The sequence below is a fragment of the Carettochelys insculpta genome, chromosome 14 (genome assembly GCF_033958435.1).
Source record: "Carettochelys insculpta isolate YL-2023 chromosome 14, ASM3395843v1, whole genome shotgun sequence".
NCBI classification, from domain to species: domain Eukaryota; kingdom Metazoa; phylum Chordata; order Testudines; family Carettochelyidae; genus Carettochelys; species Carettochelys insculpta.
Genome location: NC_134150.1, coordinates 1171087 through 1191765, shown reverse-complemented (window position 1 = coordinate 1191765; position 20679 = coordinate 1171087). Strand labels below are relative to the sequence as shown.

The 20679-nt window shown below is 69.8% G+C and overlaps 1 protein-coding gene across 6 annotated transcripts; it reads right to left on the bottom strand.

The window, feature by feature from the left end:
* Positions 1-92: 92 nt before the first annotated feature.
* On the bottom strand, positions 93-20125 carry ELMO3 (engulfment and cell motility 3). Of its 6 annotated transcripts, none has more exons than XM_075008884.1 (22): positions 20067-20125; positions 18630-18771; positions 17562-17692; positions 17413-17453; positions 16853-16925; positions 16506-16556; positions 16045-16214; positions 15324-15423; positions 15089-15240; positions 14598-14676; positions 13308-13358; positions 10879-11001; positions 9707-9838; positions 9190-9294; positions 8026-8134; positions 7295-7431; positions 6548-6711; positions 6292-6404; positions 5396-5500; positions 4897-4979; positions 4267-4347; positions 93-886 (listed from the first exon to the last, which is right to left on the bottom strand). In XM_075008884.1, exons 3-22 carry the CDS (start codon positions 17637-17639, stop codon positions 674-676), a joined length of 2160 nt encoding a protein of 719 aa, XP_074864985.1. In that variant the 5' UTR covers positions 17640-17692; positions 18630-18771; positions 20067-20125; the 3' UTR covers positions 93-673. The 6 variants fall into 6 exon arrangements, with proteins under 6 accessions (XP_074864985.1, XP_074864988.1, XP_074864986.1 ...); XM_075008887.1 differs by having other exon boundaries at positions 16045-16103; XM_075008885.1 differs by having other exon boundaries at positions 18630-18756; positions 20067-20115.
* Between the last annotated feature and the right edge of the window lie 554 nt (positions 20126-20679).

Below are 20679 nucleotides of genomic sequence, written 5' to 3'. Positions count from 1 at the left end.
CCCGCAGCACTGCACTGTCGTGTGTGCCAGGGCACTGGCCTGCCGCTCACCCCTGCACCCAGGAGCTGGAGCCAGGACGGGGCTTCTCTGTACAGAAGTGTTTATTGCCCAGCTGGGGGGAGACAGGCCTGGGCTGGGCTGAGCCTCACGCCACAGGGTGGGGGACAGGCCTGGGGCCTCTCTCAGTAGCAGCCCCAGGCTGGAGCGGGCAGATGGCTGTTACAGTAGGTGCAGCACTCTGACTGGGGGGAGAGGCTGGGCCAGCTCAGCGCTCCTCTGCAGAGTGGGGTGCAGCCAGGGCATCCCCGGCCAGGCCCAGCTACAGCCAGGCAAAGCTTGAGCAGCAGCTGGCCCATGGTCCCCCCCAGCACCGTGCCCAGCCTGGGGGAGAGGCCCCAACCCCGCGGCCCGGTTGGCATGGAGAGGCGGCGAGCTGCTCGCTGGGGCAGGGCCCATGGGGCAGCACAGGTGGTCACTGCAGCGAAGGAACACCCCCAGGAGTGCCGGGGCCCTGCGCCGGGACTGGAGCTGCCCAGGGCAGACCTGGGCGGGGGGGAGGGGAAGGGAGCGGGCAGCCCACCTTGGAGCTGCTCACCGTCGGATGCTGACCAGCAGGAGGGGCCCGCACCCTGCCTGAGCTGAGCCCCGGGGGGCTCCGGCGCTGCCCCGCCGCTCACTGGTCCAGGGGGCTGAAGTCGTAGCAGAAGCTGAGGTTGCTGGGGGGCTGGGGCACAGGGGGTGGGGCGTCGGGGATGGGGATGTTCTCCAGGTCCAGCAGGCGCAGCTTGAGCTCCATGGAGAGCAGCGTGTCCAGCTCGCTCCGGGTGAGCTCGCTCGGCATCGCCCGGCCCAGCAGCGCGCTCAGGCCGTCCGCCCACAGGCAGAACTGCGAGGCAACAACAGCTCGCCTGAGCCCAGGGCCCCGGCACGCCCCCCCCCAGTCACCCCTCCCACCTGAGCCGCTGGGGAGAGCAACCCCAGGGCCCCGGCACACCCCCCCAGTCACCCCCTCCCTCCTCAGCCGGTGGGGAGAGCAGCCCCAGGGCCCCGGCACGCCCCCCCCCAGTCACCCCCTCCCTCCTCAGCCGCTGGGGAGAGCAGCCCCAGGGCCCCGGCACACCCCCCCCAGTCACCCCTCCCTCCTCAGCCGCTAGGGAGAGCAGCCCCAGGGCCCCGGCACGCCCCCCCCAGTCACCCCTCCCTCCTCAGCCGCTAGGGAGAGCAGCCCCAGGGCCCCGGCACGCCCCCCCCCCGTCACCCCTCCCTCCTCAGCCGCTAGGGAGAGCAGCCCCAGGGCCCCGGCACGCCCCCCCCAGTCACCCCTCCCTCCTCAGCCGCTAGGGAGAGCAGCCCCAGGGCCCCGGCACGCCCCCCCCAGTCACCCCTCCCACCTCAGCCGCTAGGGAGAGCAGCCCCAGGGCCCCGGCACGCCCCCCCCAGTCACCCCTCCCACCTCAGCCGGTGGGGAGAGCAACCCCAGGGCCCCGGCACGCCCCCCCCAGTCACCCCTCCCTCCTCAGCCGCTGGGGAGAGCAGCCCCAGGGCCCCGGCACGCCCCCCCAGTCACCCCTCCCACCTCAGCCGGTGGGGAGAGCAGCCCCAGGGCCCCGGCACGCCCCCCCCAGTCACCCCTCCCTCCTCAGCCGCTAGGGAGAGCAGCCCCAGGGCCCCGGCACGCCCCCCCCAGTCACCCCTCCCTCCTCAGCCGCTGGGGAGAGCAGCCCCAGGGCCCCGGCACGCCCCCCCCAGTCACCCCTCCCTCCTCAGCCGCTGGGGAGAGCAGCCCCAGGGCCCCGGCACGCCCCCCCCAGTCACCCCTCCCACCTCAGCCGCTGGGGAGAGCAGCCCCAGGGCCCCGGCACGCCCCCCCCAGTCACCCCTCCCTCCTCAGCCGCTGGGGAGAGCAGCCCCAGGGCCCCGGCACGCCCCCCCAGTCACCCCTCCCACCTCAGCCGGTGGGGAGAGCAACCCCAGGGCCCCGGCACGCCCCCCCCAGTCACCCCTCCCTCCTCAGCCGCTGGGGAGAGCAACCCCAGGGCCCCGGCACGCCCCCCCCCCCCCAGTCACCCCTCCCTCCTCAGCCGCTGGGGAGAGCAACCCCAGGGCCCCGGCACACCCCCCCAGTCACCCCTCCCTCCTCAGCCGCTAGGGAGAGCAGCCCCAGGGCCCCGGCACGCCCCCCCCAGTCACCCCCTCCCTCCTCAGCCGCTGGGGAGAGCAACCCCAGGGCCCCGGCACGCCCCCCCCAGTCACCCCTCCCTCCTCAGCCGCTGGGGAGAGCAGCCCCAGGGCCCCGGCACGCCCCCCCCAGTCACCCCTCCCTCCTCAGCCGCTGGGGAGAGCAGCCCCAGGGCCCCGGCACGCCCCCCCCAGTCACCCCTCCCTCCTCAGCCGGTGGGGAGAGCAGCCCCAGGGCCCCGGCACGCCCCCCCCAGTCACCCCTCCCTCCTCAGCCGCTGGGGAGAGCAGCCCCAGGGCCCCGGCACGCCCCCCCCAGTCACCCCCTCCCTCCTCAGCCGCTGGGGAGAGCAACCCCAGGGCCCCGGCACGCCCCCCCCAGTCACCCCTCCCTCCTCAGCCGCTGGGGAGAGCAGCCCCAGGGCCCCGGCACGCCCCCCCCAGTCACCCCTCCCTCCTCAGCTGCTGGGGAGGGCAGCCCCAGGGCCCCTCGCACACACCCCCAGTCACCCCCTCTGCCTCCTCAGCCGCTGGGGAGAGCAGCCCCAGGGCCCCTCGGACACACCCCCAGTCACCCCCTCTGCCTCCTCAGCCGCTGGGGAGAGCAGCCCCAGGGCCCCTCGCACACACCCCCAGTCACCCCTCCCTCCTCAGCCGCTGGGGAGAGCAACCCCAGGGCCCCGGCACACCCCCCCAGTCACCCCTCCCTCCTCAGCCGGTGGGGAGAGCAGCCCCAGGGCCCCGGCACGCCCCCCCCCAGTCACCCCTCCCTCCTCAGCCGGTGGGGAGAGCAACCCCAGGGCCCCGGCACGCCCCCCCCAGTCACCCCTCCCTCCTCAGCCGGTGGGGAGAGCAACCCCAGGGCCCCGGCACGCCCCCCCCCAGTCACCCCTCCCTCCTCAGCCGGTGGGGAGAGCAACCCCAGGGCCCCGGCACGCCCCCCCCCAGTCACCCCTCCCACCTCAGCCGGTGGGGAGAGCAACCCCAGGGCCCCGGCACGCCCCCCCCAGTCACCCCTCCCTCCTCAGCCGCTGGGGAGAGCAGCCCCAGGGCCCCGGCACGCCCCCCCCAGTCACCCCTCCCTCCTCAGCCGCTGGGAGGGCAGCCCGGAGCCCAGGGCCCCTCGCGCACACCCCCAGTCACCCCTCCCTCCTCAGCCGCTGGGGAGAGCAGCCCCAGGGCCCCGGCACGCCCCCCCCCCGTCACCCCTCCCTCCTCAGCCGCTGGGGAGAGCAGCCCCAGGGCCCCTCGCACACACCCCCCAGTTACCCCCTCCCTCCTCAGCCGCTGGGGAGAGCAGCCCCAGGGCCCCGGCACACCCCCCAGTTACCCCCTCCCTCCTCAGCCGCTGGGGAGGGCAGCCCCAGGGCCCCTCGCACACACCCCCAGTCACCCCCTCTGCCTCCTCAGCCGCTGGGGAGGGCAGCCCAGAGGCCCCCCCGCTGCCCCTCACACACACACCCCCAAGTTGCCCCCTGCCATCCCCTTCAGCTGCTGGGGAGGGCAGCCTGGAGCCCCCCAGCCCCTCGCACGTCCCCCTCCACTGCTTCAGCCTCAGGGGAGGGCAGTCTGGAGCCCTTGGCAGCCTCTTTTGCTGTGTCCCAGGCCCCTCACCCAGGCCCCCTCCTGACAGCCCTAGACCTGCCCCCAGAGCTGCCACCTCCCCCCCATCCTACACACACCCCTGCCCAGCCCCCAACCCTGCCTCCCACAGCCATGTCTGGCACGGCACAGCTCCTCCCAGTGCCTCGCGGGCTGGGCCCTGTTCCCACCCCAAGCTGCTCTAGCCCAGGCTGCCATCCATCCCCAACACCCCCCACCCCGGGGTCCTGCCCTGCGGGCAGGGGCTGTGAGGCTCTGGGGCCAGCCTAGGCCGTGATGTGCCCAACCTGCCTTGCCCCAGTGCAGCCACACGGAGGGCTGCAGCTGGCGGTGGGGGAGAAGCCCAGCCCCCCGGCACTGCCCACTCAGCCGACACTGGCCAGGCCCCAATCGCTGGGTCCCTGCTGCCTACCACGGGCAGAGCCCAACGAGCCAGGCCAAGCTGGCACTGGGCCCCGGGGGCAGCGGCCAGGCAGCCAGCCTCACCTCGTGGCGCGTGGGAGCGATGAAGTTCAGGCAGTACTCCTCTGCGTCGTAGCTAATGGAGAAGGCCAGGTCCAGCACGTCCTGCAGGGGACCAGCAAGGTGTCACGCCAGCGCAGGGCCCGCACGGGGCTCGCCTGCACGGCCAGGCGCCCCGTGACCCCAGGCCCTGGCCGCTCATGGACGCTGGCATGCTGCAGTGACAGCCATGCGGGCCCCTGCAGTAACTCCAGCAGTAGCAGCCGCCGCCCCATGCCCAGGCGGGCAAGCCGGGGGCCAGGAGCTGGAGACCAGGCAGGCTGGGACTCCCACAGCACCTGGCTCAGTCCCTCCTTGCTGGCTCTGCTGCTCTGCCCTGCACAGGTTCCATGCCGGGTGCCCCACAGCTGGCCAGCCTGGGGCCTCTGCAGGCCGTCGCTGCTGGGCGCGGGGGCTGCCCTGCAACACACTCTTCCAGGGCCTGGCGCTTGCTTTGCCTCCCCCTGCCTGGGGCAGGGCGTGTGAGCAGGCGAGGGGGACGTGCCAGCGGCCAGGCCCAGGCGAGGGAGCAGGGCCTGGGTGTGTGACCGGGTGAGGGAGCCGGGTGGGGGGGGCGGGAGTGGTCTTAGGGCTGCTCCAGTCACAGCAGCTGACCTTGTTGTGCTTCCCGGTGCCCTTCTCCTTCATGTGTGGGCACTCCCTGCCCACCAGCAGCTCCTTGATGTCCGCCACAGGAACTGGGAACGACACAGGCAGGGCAGTGGAGCTGGGCAGCGCCCTGCGTGGGCCCTCGCCGGCACCCCGGAGACCCCCCACCTGGCGCTCCCGGGGCCACATCGCTGCAGGGACCCCCAGCGGCCGCTCAGCGCACAGCTGGGCCCGGCCTGGGTGGGGCTGTTCAGCAGCCCGGGCACCACCAGGCCAGCTCGGAGCCAAGGCCCAGAGCCCCTTCGCTCAGCCAGTTCAGGGGCCATACGCACCCTGTATCTGTGCCCCCTACACATTGGCGTCCCGGACACAGCTCTGGCTGCTCGCCAGGAGTCTTGCCAAGTTCTTGGCCCCAGCAGCCTCCTGGTGCCAGGAGGGCCACAGGTCCCCTGCCCCAGCTCTGGCGTTCCCACACAGGCCCCGCCCCACCCCGCTGGGTACGTACTCTTCTCGGGCAGGCTCTCCACGGGGGGGCTCTGCACCCCCTGCTCCACATCCCCGTAGTGCAGCACCTTGTGGTTGGGGGACAGGCGGCAGTACCACAGTTTGTCTAGGACAGGATAGGAGCAGGGATCAGGGCCCTCCACTCCCACGGACATCTCCTACCCTCCCGTGTCCGTGTCCGTGTCCGAGCCCCATGCTCCTCGGCTGCAGTCGGCTCCCTCACACCACCTTGTTAGCGTACACCCCAGCAGCCTGCTGCCGCTGGCTTGGTGCAGTGCCCTGCGTAACAGCCCCTCCTCAGAACATACGTCAGGCTGCGACCACCCCAACCGTAGGCCAACCTTCCTTCTGCCCTGCTGCTGGCAGCAGCACTGCTTCAGAGCTGGGTCCCCGACCAGCAGCCACTGCTGCCCTCTCCCGCCTCCCCCCGCCTTTGGGGTGGGGAGCCCCTGTCTGACACACTCTAGTCCTGACCTCATTGCGCAAGTCTCCCAGTCACCCCACACCCTGCTAGCCATGGGGTAATGACCAAATCCCCCACTACCCAGCTCTTTGGGGAGGGCGGTTCTGCAGGACCAGGGGACACCAGGGCACCAGCTGGAGGGAGAGTCCCAAGGGCGGGCTCCTTTCCCACACCCCAGCTTGTTGTTCTCCTCCCCTGAGCCTTTCGCCCTCCTCACCAGCACAGGGCTGGGGCTGGGGCTGGGGCTGGGGCTGGACTGGGCCCCCTCTGCTGTGCCCTGGGGTCTGCCTTAGCTCCTGTAGGGCAGCTGCTGTGAGCTCCAGCGCTTGGAGAATAGCTCGCCGCCCCTGGGGTGCCCTGGACTCTGTCCCCAGCGGCTCAGGGGCAGGCCCCCTCCCTCAGCATCAGGCCGCCGCGCTCCCAGCCCGCCTCACCCTGCCTGCGGCGGCTGCTGATCTTGCGGAAGAGCGTTCCCTCGCAGAGGCGCAGCAGCCGCTGCTGGCGGATCAGCTCCAGCAGTTCGGGCTTCAGCCGCTCTCGCAGTTCCCTGGGGAGAGCGCGAGATGGGAGTGGGCGGGCTCACCCTGAGTGCGGTAGCCAGCCAGGCCTGGGCAGCAGGGCCCCGCCAGCCCCACAACACTCAGAGACCCCAGGACCCCAACTCCCAGAGCTGGTCCCTGTCCAACTCACAGCACGGGGGCAGCCAGCGTCTCCTCCTGGTGCAGCCTCTCCGTCTGCCGCAGCTTCAGGATCTCGCTGTAGTTGAGCGCGTTCACCTTGGTCTTGAACAGCTCCAGGGAGGTAGGTTTGAGAGACAGGGTCCGGGTGATCTGCTCCCGGACCACCTGCATCACCTGTGGGCACACTGGGTGGTCAGGGGCCCCCTCGCCACATGGGACCCCCACCATACTGGCGATGTGGGCCATGATGGGGCACATGGTACTTGTGTGATGGAGTGGGGGATACCTGTGTGTGTGTGTGTGTGGCTCACAGAGGGTGTGGGGCTCCTGCTGAGGGTAACCCTGACAACCAGGTAACACCTTTGTACTGCAGACAAAGGAGGAGGTGGAGCCTGAGGGGTTTGAATTGGAACTGGAAGTTGGAAGCAGTTAGTCTGGGCTGAGGGAGAGAGAGACAAAGGAGGGGGCCAGGCCCCGGCTCTGGGGGCCCCTCCAGGCCTCCTCTCCCCAACATGGATTGGATTGGCTGTCTCTGCCTGCTGTACTGACTCCTCTGTACGATGCTGTGTCCTGTCGGCTAATAAACCTGCTGTTTTCCTGCTGAGTGAGAGACTCTCCTGCCTGCGGACAGGGTGCAGAGCTTGGGGGACCCCAGAACCCCATCACAACTTGCATCAGCACCTCCCGAGCCCACCTGCCCGGGCAGACCCTGCGTGGCTGGACAGCCCCTCCCCTGCCCTGCCCTGCCCTGCGCCACCTTGTCAAAGTCCTCCTGCGTGGCGCGCATCTCCTTCCAGGTCTTGTTCTGCAGCTGGATGCAGACGCAGAAGAGCTCCTCGAAGAAGTGCTCCTGGCTGAAGAACAGGAGGGAGAAGTCCTGGGCCGTCTCCGAGCCTGAGGCAAGAGAACACAGAGGGAGCGGGGGCCTGACTGCTGGGACCCCTCTGCAGCAACAAGGGCCGTGCCCAGAGGTCCCTGTCGGCCAAGCGCTGGGGCAGCCAGCCAGGAGAGAGTCAAATGCCACCCAGCCGACTGGCACAGCGCCGCCAGCGGCGCACATCCACACACGGCTCGGTGCACAGCATGGCCTTTATTCCGCCCACATCGGCACAGCCCTGCCAGCCCTTGCGAGGAGCCAGGAAACACACACACAGTTATGGCTGCTCCCACCCCACACCCAGCCAGAAACCGCGACGTCCACCACGTCCCTGTAAGCTGAATGCTGGGGCGGCCGTCCCAGAGAGATTCAGGGGCTGCCCAGTTGACCGTGGGCGGCCTGCGTGTGTATGGGAGGTGCACGTCCACACCGTCCTCGGTGCACAGACCCGAATTTATTCCACGTGGCTGGACAAACTGGAGGGAACACTGACCCCCCCACCCTCCCCCCCCAGAAACCACGCTGCTCAACGGCCTCTGCTGCCCCCCACTCCTCCCCAGCTGCCAGGCTCTGCCAGGCTACAGTAGCCGATGCCAGGGCTGTGCACTCACATGGTTCCCCAACGTGCAGGATCTCACAGAGGGCCAGGGTGAGCTGGATGCTGCTCCAGGCAAATGGGCACTCGTGTTTATCGTCACGGCTGCTGTTCTCGAGGACAAACTGGGAGATATGGCCCTGTCACAGCTCCCTGCACGCGCTCACCCCAGGCAGGCCCAGAGCTGGGCCAGGCCAGGCCGGGCCGGGCCAGGCAGCACACAGGGCTCGCGAGGGCAGTAATGGGCAGGGTCGGACCACGTCCTCCCGCTCCCACCAGCTGCACAGTGGTCCGGAGGCTCAGGGGCCGGGCTCCCCAGCAAAGGGGCCCTAGAGCAGCTACTTATACCAAGGACTCAACGGGAGTGTCACACCCCAAAGCTGCCCAGCTTCCACGGGAACCGACGGGCCAGGCCGGGCAGTGCAAGCCGACCAGCAGACGGCTCCCTGGAAGCTGTGGCGGGAAGGTTCTAACGCTGCCCTCCTGGGTAGCAGAGCGCCCACCGCCGGGGCTGTGTTTCCACGGGTGGTGCACATCTGAAAATCACTCCGCACGTGGGTGGGAAGCGGGAGAGGGAACGCTGGTCCCCAGCACTGTTCTGCAGGGACGGGTGTTTTCACCGCCTTCCTGGCCAGCTGCACAGTGAGGGCACCCCAGCGCCACGCACTCTATCTCACAGCCCACAGTGCCCAGCAGTGCCGCTCTCAGACACCTGAGCTGCGCTGATCTGCAGGTTCCTTCAGCAGGGCACAGCCTGACACGCAGCCCTTTGTTCAGGGCATTCGCCCCATCCGTGCCCCACGTGGTGCCCAGCCAGCGCCCTGACGCGGCCCAGCTCCGGCGCTCTCTGTGCGCACGTGGCGCTGGATTTCAGCCCAGAAGGCCGCGCCCCACCCCCAGGGGCAGGGGAGTGTTTGGCTGCCCAGCCCCTTACCCAATGTGTAACTGCTGCTTCTCTCGCTCCCCAGAACAGCCTGGCCCGGCCCCCAGGGACAGACGGCGCCTGAGCGTTAGCCCACGACACTACGGCTCCAGCAGACCAGCCTCTGGGGCGCTGGCTCTGCCCAGGTCAGTTAATTCAGGCTGAGGCGGCCTAACGCCACCTGGCTAGCCCCACGTGTAGACCAGCCCTCCCCGGGCTGCACCGGGCAGCCGGCTCCCAAGCCAGGCGCACACTCACTCTGCTGTAGGCGCTGGGGCAGTGTTGGGAGAAGTAGACCATGCTGTCCAGGGCCAGCAGTCCGGGCGGCACACGCCGCAGGTCCTCGGCGGGGTTGCCGTAGTTCTGGGAGGACACAAGTGGACACAGCGTTAGTGACCGAGCACCTACTGCTCCTGCCGAGGACGCGGCCGGACGAACAGCAGGTGCGTGGCGGTTGCGGTGCCGGGACTCTGCAGCTCCAGAGCCCTCGCTGTGCCACAGCAGGGGCCGAGATGAGGCCGGGGCCCAGCGAGAGCCGAACGAGAGCTCTGCTTCTTTGTGGGGTGCAGCGAGCCTGTGGGACAGCGACCGACTCCCCCCCTCCAGCAGTGCACGCAGGCCCTGGCACCCAGGAGGGGTCGACAGGACACATGCAACAGTCGGAGGCATGGCTGTCGGACCAGGCAAAGGCACCTGCCGCCCGGCCGGAGGAGGGCTGGGAGGGGAGGGGAGCGCTCCATCCCCAGCGGGCCTGGCCGCCCTGGGTGCAGCTCACCTGGAAGCCCAGCTTGCGGAACTCTTTGGCGCACACGGAGCGCCGGCGCTCGGCACTGAAGGAGCCAGCCGCCGGCTCGTTCTCCGACTCAAAGGCGCTGTGCCGCAGGGCCTGGAGAAGGTCCCGTTGCTCCTGTGGGGAGCGCAGACCCGGCTGACACCATGTCCAGCCCCAGCAAGGCTAAGGCAGGCTTGGCTTTCCCTGCTGGGAAAGGAACGGGCCCTGCCAGGCCACCCCAGCCAGTGCCCCGGCCCACAGCACCCGGCTAGCGAACAAAGCACCGGGGCTTTGCGCAGGGCCAGGCCTCCCAGCACAGAGGCGTCAGTCCTCGTAACGCAGGCCAGGCCACGCTGGGCCAGCCCTGGGAACGCTGCCCAGCAACCACATGGGTAAGCGTGAGGCTTCCCGGTACGTTCCCCATCAACTGGCCCTTGCCGGGGAACGCCGGCAGCAGCCTGCTGGGCCAGGCCGGAGCAGCTCTAGCCATGGAGGGGCCAGCAAGACCCCACGGCCACACCCCGGCCACGGCCCCCAGTTACAACAGTGAAACATTCAGCAACAGTGCTCAAGTGTTTAACATCCCTCGGCCGCCGGCCGGCCCAGGTGCGGCAGAGAACGGGCGACTTATGGAGTGACAGCCGGTCATCCAGTCCCAGCTCCCAGGAGGTGACGAGACACCCCCTCCCCCAGTGCTCATTCCTCGCTGAGCCCAGGTACCCTCTGGGCTCCCACGAGACCCCGGCTCGGCGTCTGCTGCCAGGGCATTTCGCTGGTGCCTTGTGCCGCGGGGTCTGAGGAAGGAGAAATCACCTTCCGGATTTGCTTTCAGCAGGCCAGGTGTGCTTGGGTAACCCTCTGGCCCAGGCCTGCTAAGTCACCGCGCTCCCTGCGCCCAGCCGGCCCTGGCCCGTTCACCTCCCGGCCACGGACGCTGCTCCACAGCCTGTGCGTCTCCGCGGCCCTTCTCTGCGCCTTTCCAGCTCTCCTCCCTGGGAGGCTCCAGCCTGGGCGCTGGGCCGGGGAAACGCAGCCCCTGCACCTCCCTCCACCCGGCCAGCTGGCAGCAGAGGGGGAGGCGCTCCAGGGCGTGGGGCAGGGGAGAGGATGCCCAGGGACCCGCCCCCGCCCCAGGCAGGCCTGTGGGTGGAGAAGGGGGAGGGGGCCCATCAGACCTGGGAGTAGGGGTCCATGGGAGTCCGCATCCTCCGCTCCAGCAGGCTGAGAGAGACGGACTGCAGCACGTAGAGGTAATGGGCCATCTCGTCCCCCATCGGCTCCGAGGCGTGGATAATGTTCTAGGGGCCCAGACACCAGCCGTCACCGGCCCCTGCCTCCCACCCTGCCTCGCCCTGGGCCCAGCACTAGAGAGGGGCCAGCAGGGGCCGGGCAGCCCCACGGTAAGGGGGCCGGCTGTAGGGCAGGGGCTTGGCACGCAGGAGGGCGGGGAAGATGCACAGACAGCGGGGGCGGGGTGTGGCAGGTGGGGGAGGGGCAAGGGGAGGCACAAACAGCGGGGGCGGGGTGTGGCAGGTGGGGGAGGGGCAAGGGGAGGCACAGACAGCGGGGGCGGGGTGTGGCAGGTGGGGGAGGGGCAAGGGGAGGCACAGGCAGCGGGGGCGGGGTGTGGCAGGTGGGGGAGGGGCAAGGGGAGGCACAGACAGCGGGGGTGGGGTGTGGCAGGTGGGGGAGGGGCAAGGGGAGGCACAGGCAGCGGGGGCGGGGTGTGGCAGGTGGGGGAGGGGCAAGGGGAGGCACAGACAGCGGGGGCGGGGTGTGGCAGGTGGGGGAGGGGCAAGGGGAGGCACAGACAGCGGGGGCGGGGTGTGGCAGGTCGGGGAGGGGCAAGGGGAGGCACAGACAGCGGGGGCGGGGTGTGGCAGGTGGGGGAGGGGCAAGGGGAGGCACAGACAGCGGGGGCGGGGTGTGGCAGGTGGGGGAGGGGCAGGAGGAGGCACAGACAGCGGGGGCGGGGTGTGGCAGGTGGGGGAGGGGCAGGAGGAGGCACAGACAGCGGGGGCGGGGTGTGGCAGGTGGGGGAGGGGCAAGGGGAGGCACAGGCAGCGGGGGCGGGGTGTGGCAGGTGGGGGAGGGGCAAGGGGAGGCACAGACAGCGGGGGCGGGGTGTGGCAGGTGGGGGAGGGGCAAGGGGAGGCACAGGCAGCGGGGGCGGGGTGTGGCAGGTGGGGGAGGGGCAAGGGGAGGCACAGACAGCGGGGGCGGGGTGTGGCAGGTGGGGGAGGGGCAAGGGGAGGCACAGGCAGCGGGGGCGGGGTGTGGCAGGTGGGGGAGGGGCAGGAGGAGGCACAGACAGCGGGGGCGGGGTGTGGCAGGTGGGGGAGGGGCAAGGGGAGGCACAGACAGCGGGGGCGGGGTGTGGCAGGTGGGGGAGGGGCAAGGGGAGGCACAGACAGCGGGGGCGGGGTGTGGCAGGTGGGGGAGGGGCAGGAGGAGGCACAGACAGCGGGGGCAGGGTGTGGCAGGTGGGGGAGGGGCAAGGGGAGGCACAGACAGCGGGGGCGGGGTGTGGCAGGTGGGGGAGGGGCAAGGGGAGGCACAGGCAGCGGGGGCGGGGTGTGGCAGGTGGGGGAGGGGCAGGAGGAGGCACAGACAGCGGGGGCAGGGTGTGGCAGGTGGGGGAGGGGCAGGAGGAGGCACAGACAGCGGGGGCGGGGTGTGGCAGGTGGGGGAGGGGCAAGGGGAGGCACAGACAGCGGGGGCGGGGTGTGGCAGGTGGGGGAGGGGCAAGGGGAGGCACAGGCAGCGGGGGCGGGGTGTGGCAGGTGGGGGAGGGGCAGGAGGAGGCACAGACAGCGGGGGCAGGGTGTGGCAGGTGGGGGAGGGGCAGGAGGAAGCACAGACAGCGGGGGCGGGGTGTGGCAGGTGGGGGAGGGGCAAGGGGAGGCACAGACAGCGGGGGCGGGGTGTGGCAGGTGGGGGAGGGGCAAGGGGAGGCACAGACAGCGGGGGCGGGGTGTGGCAGGTGGGGGAGGGGCAGGAGGAGGCACAGACAGCGGGGGCGGGGTGTGGCAGGTGGGGGAGGGGCAAGGGGAGGCACAGGCAGCGGGGGCGGGGTGTGGCAGGTGGGGGAGGGGCAGGAGGAGGCACAGACAGCGGGGGCGGGGTGTGGCAGGTGGGGGAGGGGCAAGGGGAGGCACAGACAGCGGGGGCGGGGTGTGGCAGGTGGGGGAGGGGCAGGAGGAGGCACAGACAGCGGGGGCAGGGTGTGGCAGGTGGGGGAGGGGCAGGAGGAGGCACAGACAGCGGGGGCGGGGTGTGGCAGGTGGGGGAGGGGCAAGGGGAGGCACAGACAGCGGGGGCGGGGTGTGGCAGGTGGGGGAGGGGCAGGAGGAGGCACAGACAGCGGGGGCGGGGTGTGGCAGGTGGGGGAGGGGCAAGGGGAGGCACAGACAGCGGGGGCGGGGTGTGGCAGGTGGGGGAGGGGCAGGAGGAGGCACAGACAGCGGGGGCAGGGTGTGGCAGGTGGGGGAGGGGCAAGGGGAGGCACAGGCAGCGGGGGCGGGGTGTGGCAGGTGGGGGAGGGGCAAGGGGAGGCACAGGCAGCGGGGGCGGGGTGCTCGGTCAGGCGCTCTCGAGGCCCCACCTTGTGAGTGAACTGCCGGAGGTTCCTCTCCCCCAGGTAGCCCAGCATGTCCTGGAAGGGAGGGAGGGAGCCGATGAGACGCGCCTGCCTTGCCCACCCTCTGCCCTGGGCAGGTCCCAGCTGCAGCCGCCCCTTGGCCAAGCACCAGGCCAGGCCAGGCCAGGGCTGCCCAGGGAACCCAGCTGTGCCATCCCCAGGCCGTCAGCACCCTGGCACAGCTGCCCTGGCCTGCGCAGGCTTCTCTGACACTGATGGGCAGGGCAGCCCCGTCCTCCTCTCCCCGCCACTTCCCCAGACGTTGCAGTCGGGCAGGGAGAGAACACGCGAATCACGCCCGTGGCTACCGCAGCGCCGGGCCGAGGGAGGTGTGCGCAGAAAGCTGGCGGCTGGCTGGGCCGGCGACACGGCTCACAGCAGGTCTCCCTTCGGCTCTGCCCTGGTACGTCGAACGCTCGCCTCCGGAGCCAGCAGCAGCGGCTTGGCCAGCCCCTTGCCCATGGGAACAGCAACGCCAGGCTGAGACCTGCTTGCAGCCACGGCCGTGACGGTGACCCACTTCATCCCGGGACGGGCTTTCACACAAGGGGAACAATGGGAGTCCCTCTGCGGGGGCATGAGGAGAGCCCCGGGGCTGCCTCCACTTGTCTGCAGCCCAGCTCACCATCTCCGGAGGGCTCTGCTATGGGCCGACGACCCCGACGGGGGACGTGCTCCACTCGCTTTAAGGCAGAGCGCTCCTCAGTCCCGGCTGCGAGCCTGGCCCGGGAAGTGTGTCGTCGTAGCCCTTCACGAGTTCAAATCTCACCCTCCCTTCCACGCTTTTCTCCAGGCTAACGGCCGGGCCCCGTGCGCTCTTTGGGGCGAGATCTGAGGCGCAGGTTCACCTGGGGGCGAGGCTGCTCCCTTGGGCCTGGAGGAGCCTGGTGGATTTACTTGGTGAGGTTGGGCTTCCTCAGCCTCTCGGCAGCAGCCACGGCCCAGGGGAACAGGTGGGCCGGAGGGACTCGCTGGCGTGACTCTTGCTGGCCAGCGCGGTGACAGGGCTGTGCGACTGGCTGGCCACCTCCCAGGCAGGGCCCCCGTCAGTAGCTCTGCCTCTGAGCACGCGGCAGTATCCCAGAAAGCTCCCATGTTACGCCCTGCCCCCGGACAGGCGAGGACCCCCATCGAGCCCGTCGCAGAGGGCTCACAGCCCAGCGACCGGCCCCGGCCCGCAGACAGGCTGCCCTCCCTCCTGCCGCCTGGCCCTGTGGCCCCAGGGGTCCGTGGGAGCGGGCCAGGGGACCTCACCCTCCTCTCCGCGTCGCTGGCATTCAGCAGCAGGGCGACAAGCAGCGCCATGGCTCTGAGCTGCACTTGCTGGTTGGTCCTGTGGGCAAGGAACCGAGCTGCCAGCCTGGCCAGCCCTCCCCCTGCCCAGCTGCACACGGCCGCCAGCTGCGGCGGGGGCTGAAATCACAGTGGTGGAGGGGCAAGGAACCGGGGGGCTCGGGACTGCTCCGCCTCTGCTCAGCCAGCACAGGGGGGTGCTGGAACACCCCGGGAACCAAACACCGGCACCTCGGCCCCCACCCGCCACCAATCAGCTGAGGATGGGTGGAGCAGGTTCCAGAAGAGGCGGAGCCTCAGGGAGGGCGTGGGGCAGGTTCAGGAAGAGGCGGGGCCCCTGGGGAGGGGGGAGGGGCAGGTTCAGGAAGGGTGGGGCTTTGGGAGAAGGGGTGGGGCTCAGGGCCAAGGGGGTGGGTGGAGCTCCCCCAGAGTGCACCTGTGGCTGTACTTACGCCTGCAGGTGGCTGAGGAGGCGATCCAGGGTCACCTCGTGTTTGACCAGCTCGAAGAGGAGGTGGCTGCTGGGGACCATGTTCTCCAGGATGCCCAGGGACAGCTGCTGGACAGAGGCCTCCATCCCGCTCGAGTTGACGTATCTCACTATCTGCAGAACAGAGCGACTGGCGCTCAGAGCCCCCGCAGCCCGGCGGGCTTGGTGACGGCCCGGGCTGCGGGGGAGGCACCTACCTTTTTGATGAAGGCTGGACTCAGCGTCTCCCAGGAGACGAAATCGTGCTCCATCAGCTCCAGGAAGGCCCTCAGGGTGTGCGCGAGAATCTCCCCTTCGCTGCAGCGAGAGAAGAGCACGCCTGGTGTGCGGGACAGGGCGGCAGGGAGCAAGCCACCCAGAGGCCACAGCCATGGGCAGGCTGGGAACACTTAGGGGGCCAGACAACAGGAGAGGCAGGGGCAGTGGGGGACGAGAAGGGAGAACTCAGTGTAAGAAGCCAGCCTCAGACTTAGCCCCCGAGGGGTCAGGAGACCTGGAAAGTGCCCCGGAGGTGGGACCCGCCTACAATGTTCAGGATGCAAAGCCGAGGGTACGCGCAGCAAGGAAATCCAGGGGGACGCAACCCAAACACTGCTGCCTCGCACAGACGCTCTGCACCAGGTCCAAGTGCAGGCACCTGCGGCCTGGCCAGGCCGTAGGAGACGCAGCTTTCACACCGCATACCGGCAGCAGCCCAGGGAAACTAGCAGAGCTCGAGAGGGGTGGGGGCCACGAGCCAGGGAGGTGAGTGGTCCAGGCGAGCATCAGCTCTCCCAGCAGCAAGCTGCAGTGGGTGGGGGGAACCCCGGGGAGGGACATCCTTCCAGTCTCACCCTCCCAAACGTGCCGGGCTGGCAGTGCACCCGGGGCTTGGCCGGGCAGGGTCAGGGAGGAGAAGCCCGGGCAGCTGGTACCCACTCGTTGCCCTCCTCCACAATGAGGAAGAGGTGCTTCAGGCCACGCTGGCTGACGAACTCCTGGGCAAAGGTGATGTCGCGTGAGAGGCTGGCCAGCTTCTTCAGGGAGTCCGTCTTCACGTCCAGGTTGTGGCTGTGCATGCCGCTGAGCAGCCGCTCGGCCTCCTGGACCTGCCAGCCCCAAGGAGCAGCGCGGCGTCAGGAGAGGGGCCGCAGCGGGAGCCGAAGGGGAGCAATGGCAACTCCTGCTCAGGGATCTCAAAGCACTTGACAAACGCTACTCAACCCCCAGTTCCCCTGCAATGGTCCGGGGGCAGGTCAACAGCCTTCTGCCCACCAGCCTGCTGGGGAAACCAAGGCAGGGAGGCAGTGGAAGGATGGGAGTTGCGCTCTGACTTGCGCCATGAGGCTGCCCTGTGGCTCGCACGGTGCGGAGGGGAGAAGGTGAGGAGGGGGGCGTACCGGAGAGGTGGTCAGCCGCAGGATGCTCCCATTCTTTATCTCCACCCGGTTCTAGGACGAGACGTAGAAACAGGTGCAGGAATTGAAACCCAGCAGCCGGCTGAGAGTCAGAGCCAGCTGAGGGAGCCATGGATGAGGGGTCAGAGCTGGCCGAGGGGCTGCAGCCGAGGGGTCAGAGCCAGCCAAGGGCTGCAGCTATGGGGTCAGAGCTGCCCGAGGGGCTGCAGCCGAGGGGTCAGAGCCGGCCGAGGGGCCAGAGCCGGCCGAGGGGCTGCAGCCCTGGGGTTAGAGCCGGCCGAGGGGTCAGAGCCGGCCAAGGTGCCTTGGCAACCCCGCCTGGCACTCACCGACTCGGTGATGTATGTCTGCTGGCCGTCCACGTACTGCAGGGCGTAGTGCTCCGGGTTCCCCAGGTTCCACCTGCAGGACGGACACCCCCCCCACCGCCGCCCGAGAGAGAGTCAGGTCTGTGCCTCCTGTCCACAGCCTGGCAGAGCTTTGGGGTCCCCAGTGGGAGCAGGGGAGGTGCTCCCCACAGCCCCAAAGGACCGGTGATTCTCTGAGGTGCCCCCACACAGGCGGGCTAAGATTTATTGGAGCCTAGGCACGAAGAGCACTGGTGCCCCGCCCCTGCCACAGAGCCCCGCCCCTTGCTCCTCCCCTCCCGGAAGCTCCACCCCCGGTCTGGCTGGAAGCTGGTGCGGGGTAAAAGCAGCCATGGACCTTCCACGTGCCCTGGGGAGCAGGGACACAAGCCAGGGCTGCTCTTGGGCACCCCAGTCCCCACCCAGGGCAGCGGAGGGCCAGGGCTCCCCCCAGCCTCCTGGGCCCCCCGGATGGCTTGCACTGCCCAGGAGAGCGCTCCCCACGCTGGGCCCAGACACGCAGAGGCGGCAAAGCTACTCACACATCACAAACCTCCTTCACCACCGCCGCCAGGGGCTTGGTCTGCAAACAGAGAGACAGCGCATGGCGAGGGGACCGGGCACTGCCCCCAGCCCCAGACACCCCTCCGCCCCACCAGCCAGCAGCCGGGGCCCGCCAGCAGGAGGGTACCTGGTTGAGCTCTATCAGCTGCGGGATGGCCCCCATCATCTGGATGGCGATTTTCACCACGTCCTTCGGGGGTGGCATGGTGGGCTCGGTTCTCCAGCTCCAGCTCCGAACCTGCCCTGCCGCCAGCACCTCTGACAGAAAAGGGGGTCACCGAGCTTCCGGCCGGCACTGGCATAGCTCTCGAACACCCAGGGCTTGCACCGCAGCCACACAGGCCCTCCCACGCCCTGGGAGGGGCACCAGCAGGAGCCTGCTCAGACCGGAGCAGCCCCAGGCCAACAGCACCTCTGTGCCCAGGAGCCCAGGCTCAGCCTGGGAACCCTGCGCCGGCAGGGTGAGACCACTCCTGGCAGGAGTCCCCGCCCCTGGGCTGGACCACACGGGAGGGCCGTTTCTGTGTGCCACCGGCCTGGCCTGCACTTGAGGCACACGCTGGCGTGACCCACAGGCCTGGGGCGGGTCGTGGTCCCACGGAGCGGCACCGAGGCCGCTTACAGAGAGAAGCGGCGGTTCTGCAGCCTGGGCTGGCGCCAGCCGGCTTCTCACTCCAAGGACAGAGGCTCCTGCTCCGAGCTCCAGAGGCCCAGCTCTGAGTCTGCCCCACACGCCGCCTCGGTCGCTGGCTGCGCTGGCAAGCCCCAAGGAACCCTGCTGCGGACACATGCCATGTCTGGTGCCCCAGCCCTTCGGGAAGGGCTGCTCGTCTCCTGGTCATGCTCCCCTCCCTCCCCAGCTGGAACGCTGCCAATCTGTCTGCGGCGGGGGGCAGAGCACCAGTCCGGTGGCTCCCGTGCTGGGAGGGTGCAGGGGAGCAGCTTCGTGCAGGGCTGCTGCATAAGAGGTGCGTGGAGGAGGGTGCTGAGGCGGGACTGCAGGTGGAACCCCAGTGGGCTGCAGGACGGCCACTCACGCAACCCACCCACTAGTCCTCCTCGCCCATCCCTGCCCTAGACCCTGCTCCTGGCAGCAGGGGACGCAAGGGTAACGGCGGAGGGAGTAGGCAGCGAATGGACCCATCCAGGGGCCAGTGGCCCCCTGGCTTTGCCATCACCCCGCGGAGCAAGTCACCTGCTCAGTAGGGCGCTGGGAGCGGCTGGCAGGACACGGAGCAGTGGGAGGCTGAGGGGAAACCCATGGAAGACAGTGCAGAGTGCAGGCAGGGACGCGGGGCAGAAGAGGAAGCCGGTGCTGATGCCTGCAGACGAAGTGGCTATTTCAGGAAAGAGAAAGAAAAAGTGGCAAGCAGCCAGGAAGGAAAGAAGGAAGAGGAGCGAAGTGGGAGCCCAGAGCCACCGCCGTGCAGGGCTCGGCAAAGCTGGGCTGCTCCATGCTGAGCGAGGGCTTCGACAGGTGGTTTTTGTAGTGCTCAGCCGGTAGAGCAGACAGCAAAATCTTCTCGAGCAAAGCAGCAGTCAGTGGGGTCTGACGCAGGCCCCACAGCTCAGCCTGGCTCGCAAGGGTCGGCTGGTAGAGCTGAAATTTGCTGGCCAGTTTATAGGTGCTTGCTGGCCCCAAGCAGAAGGGTTTTGTGCCACACCCAAAACATGTAAAAAAGCAAACGGGGTGCCCCCGGGAGCTTCCTGGGGCCCTTATGCCTAGGCCTGGCTCTGCCCTCTGCCTTGCAGGTTCCCAAAGCTTGAGCCCCAAACACGAGAACGCCCAGAGTGGGTCAGACCAAAGGTCCATCCAGCCTGGTGTCCTGTCTGCCGACAGTGGCCAGTGCCAGGTGCCCCGGAGAGAGTGAATGGAGCAGGGAATTATGGAGCAATCCCTCCCCTCACCATCCCAGCTACCGACCAGCAGAGGCTGAGGCACTGTCCTGGCCCAGCCTGGCTAGCAGCCACTGATGGACGGAACCACCATGAACTTATCTAACTCTCTCTGAAGCGGGTCCTATCTCTGCTTTCGTCCCGTGGGTGAGGCTGCAGGAGGGCTGGCCAGGATGAGACGGGCGGGATCGGCAGCAGGGCGCTCCCAGCTACCTGCAGGCACTTGGCAGGACGGGAACCTGCCTGTTTGCGCAGCTGGCACCTGAGTTCCGGCCAGGGGCAGGGCAGCCCAGGAACGCACCGTGGGGCTGGAGGGCCTGGCTGGGAGCGTACAGCGGGCACAGGGCCAGGCTGAACCTGCCGGGGCATGTGTGCCTGGGCTGGGCAGAGCCAGCTGCAGGAGAGCCCAGCCTGGCTGCCCACACCAAGCCCCAACAGGAGCGGAGCAGCCAGCTGCCCCACCATGAGGCAGGGAGCCAGAGAGGAGTTACAGCTGGGGTGTGATATCTGGGCCACCCCCCCATGGGCCAACTATCTCTAGAGCCATGACACTCACCCCCCCACCCCTCCTCCACGGGCCATGGCACCCTTGAGAGCCACCCCTCCATGGGCCCCCTAGGGACCACTCACCCCTGGGACCATGGCACCACCCCCACACGGGCCACCTTTGGGGATCGCCGCCCCCCAGCTCCAGGGGGCGGGGGCTGAGGGGGTCCCGTCCCCCCGCCGCACTCACCGAACTGGGGACCCCGCGGAGCCGCCTGCAGTTCCGGGTCGGAGCGGCGGGGAGCGGGGCGGGTGTCCCCGCCCTGGGGGCGGGCCGGGGCGGGGCAGATCCGGGGGACCGGAGCCTCTCCTAGGGCGCTACTCCGGGCAGGCGCTGCACCGCGCATGGGGAGCTCCCCGCCGGCCGCTGCCGGGGCGGAACGTGTCCCAGCTGCCGCCGCCTCTGGCTAGAGTCTCGGCGCTGCCCCGCCGCGCCCGGCTCCCCGGCTCTCTCCGGGCGCCGTCGGGGCCCTACACACACCTGACCTCTGCCCCCAGAGCGCTGAGCCCTGCAGCCGCCTTCCCTGGCGCCTCGCTCCATCCTGGGGCGGAATAAATGCTGTTACACGCACCCAGGCAGGGCGGCCGCGCAGCATCCCCGGGCGCACGCGTGCCGGCTCTGCACGACTCCGAGGGGCACGCGTGCCGGCCGCCCACCACCCAGAGGCGCATGCGTGCCGGCTCTGCACGGCCCCGAAGCGCACGCATGCCGGCTGTGCACCGCCCCGAGGCGCACGCGTGCCGGCTGAAGGCGCTCTGCCCCCCAGCTGGGCGACCCTGACTTGCCCCCCTCCGAAGAGGGC

Bases quoted from the DNA above. Each gene is read 5' to 3' on its own strand.
- ELMO3 (XM_075008884.1), bottom strand. From the start codon at position 17,639: ATGCCACCCCCGAAGGACGTGGTGAAAATCGCCATCCAGATGATGGGG. The intron at 16,926-17,412 runs GTGAGTAGCTTT...TCCGTCCTGCAG, and splicing joins GTGAAGGAGGTTTGTGATGT to GTGGAACCTGGGGAACCCGG. The intron at 9,295-9,706 runs GTGAGCTGCACC...GTGTCCTCCCAG, and splicing joins TCCGCAAGCTGGGCTTCCAG to AACTACGGCAACCCCGCCGA.